This window comes from Nicotiana attenuata, chromosome 3 (assembly GCF_001879085.1).
Source record: "Nicotiana attenuata strain UT chromosome 3, NIATTr2, whole genome shotgun sequence".
In the NCBI taxonomy this organism is placed as follows: domain Eukaryota; kingdom Viridiplantae; phylum Streptophyta; class Magnoliopsida; order Solanales; family Solanaceae; genus Nicotiana; species Nicotiana attenuata.
In genome coordinates, this window is record NC_031991.1 from 32578484 (window position 1) to 32581055 (window position 2572).

General features: G+C 44.6%; 1 protein-coding gene across 1 annotated transcript; it reads right to left on the reverse strand.

The window, feature by feature from the left end:
• On the reverse strand, nucleotides 1094–2116 carry LOC109224262. The gene is made up of 3 exons (XM_019388850.1): nucleotides 2059–2116; nucleotides 1560–1979; nucleotides 1094–1480 (listed from the first exon to the last, which is right to left on the reverse strand). Exons 2-3 carry the CDS (start codon nucleotides 1827–1829, stop codon nucleotides 1094–1096), a joined length of 657 nt encoding a protein of 218 aa, XP_019244395.1. The 5' UTR covers nucleotides 1830–1979; nucleotides 2059–2116.

Sequence of the window (2572 nt, forward strand, 5' to 3'; positions counted from 1 at the left end):
GCTACAGAGAACAACTGCAATCTCTTCATAATATGTGGTTATGCCAACTGGGAGTACAAAGAGAAAGCGATAGAATTATTACAGAAATGAGGGAGAAACTAAAGCAGGTAGGAGATGAAAAATGGAGAGCAGAATGGAATTGTGAAGCACAGAAGGAACGTAAAAAAAAATATAAACGGGAACTTGCGGAGGTGAAGGCGAGAGTGAAAGAGTTAGAAGAAGAAAAAGAACAAATGGAACAACGATTTAAGTGGTTGGAGCGGAGAATAAATGGCAGCCGGGACTAAACAATGGCCTGTATGTGTTTAGTGTATTTTTCATATTTCATGTATTTTTATTATGTTGGCATGTTATGTTTGTGTTTGTGTTGTTGTTATGTTTTCCTTGTTTGTTGTACTGAAATTTATTTTAATTAGTGGCATTTAAGTTTAAATGCTTGTGTTGTTATACGAAACAATAAAACACATGGAGAACTAAAAAAAGTAATGGATATATTCAATTAAATATTGTTGTTAATATGTACAAAAATATTATTTACACCAAATAAAAAAAAAGGAAGGCCGACTCAATGCCCGCATCCGGTGTGTCTCAATGTAGCCGTTGGCCTGAGGCGTATCCCCTCCCGCCCGGGTACGCTATCAGGATCATCATCATCATGTTTTCTCCTTATAGCCGGATGCGGCGCAGGATGACATGTATCGATGGTGCTGTCAGGTCCAGTAGAATGCTACATAATAATATAAAACTTGGTTTAGAAAACTACATAATAATTCATAACAATTTATATTATCTTACCATAATCGTGTCTGGATCCTGAATGTAGTCATCTGTCACAGCATCACATGAAGCCTGAAATAAGGAAATTAATATAGTGTAACAAAATAAATAAGTTATAGTTAAAACAAATTCAAATTCAATACTAATAAACTCATACCTGCGCATGTGAAGAGCTGCCATAACTCAGTCGGCGCCCACTAAATAAATCTCGGGTCGGTCGACCCTCATCAGTGGTAGACGGGCCAGGGAAATATCTACCCTACTCAGCTCCTTGAAAATCCGAGCCCGTGATCAATAGTTGACCCGATGGGGTCATCTATGATGGCACTGGAGTGTCAAAAATTCTCAGGCTGTAAGATGGCATGTCAGTCTCATGCATGCCACCTGTCATATCAGCAGCAACATCATCGTCAGGAGCATCATGGCCCCCCTGCTGAACACCACCTCCTCGGGCAGCACGAGGTCGTCGGGCACCACCACCTCGTCGGGCACCACCACCTCGTGGGATACCATGACCTCGCTGGTACGTGGCTGGGTCAATATAATCAGCCTCGTGTGCTAAACGCTGATTCGATCGGGCTCGCTGCAATGTCTGGGCAGCCAAATCCATGAATTGACGACTGTAGTCCTGCATGACCATAGGATCGAGGACATAACTCTGCATCTGCTGCCCCATACGATAGACCGTATGCAATCCAATCGCCTGCGCAAAAGTAAAGAATTTAAACTACGTATTTGGCACAAAATTACAGGTATATAATTAATTATAACAGAAAACATACCAGAGCCTCGTGTCTCCCGGCGTATGAGACGTACCGACCTTCTGCCTGATGAACTGGGTTCCCAATAAAAAGTCGGGAAACAGTGCGGTACCATGCCATATAACCTTCAATAGGAAAGTGCTGCGGAGTTGGGTTTAAGTCACCTCGCCTGTCCCAAATAGCCAGCTGGGCGTTAAGCCAGTCAATAAATGTGTCGTCCACCCTAGACCGATCATCCCTCTCATAATGTAAAGGATGCCATGCAGGCGGAGTCGGTATAGGCTGCGGCATGCCAAACTGACGAAAAACCCGCTCTGAGGCATGATGCTCCACAATATCGAGGCATGTGAGAGGGACAGAAGCCCTCCAAATATGTCGGCCGAACGTACAATACGCTGGCAGGGTACCTATCACCTCCTCGCTGTACGGCGTCCAGATGAACTATCAAATAACAACACAAACCGTTAGTATGCGCAACACTAAATTAAACAATAACTGGTACGTTTAGTTAGATATTCACCTGTGCGTCCTCCAGCAAATCCAAGACATCCCTGATGCGGGGGAGATTATAATGGGCATCATACTCTCGTGCAAGTCTACGACGCATAACCCACCTACAAGCTAGAGGGAGATTCGGAATGTCTACATTAGCCGGTAGCTGTGGTAAAGGTGGCCGAAGCTGCAGAAATCGCTCCCAGACCCAAACCTAACATAGAAAGTTGATGTATAGTGTCAGATAAACTATAACTAGGTAGAATTGTAACTAACGGACATATTCGTTGAATATGTTGTCACCTGTAGAAGCGGCAGGAAGCCACAAACGTCTCTTTGTGTGCCCATGGAAGCCCGACACATCTGCCTGTACAAAAATGAGAGGACAGAACCACCCCAGCTGTAGCTGGTTGTATCCTCGAACCGGGTGATATGATGCAAATAACGGAGGCTCACTAGGTTCCCCGAAGTGTTCGGGAACAAGACCCCCCCCCCCAATAGAAGGAGCAGCAACAGCCTCGTGTATCGCTGCACATCCACCT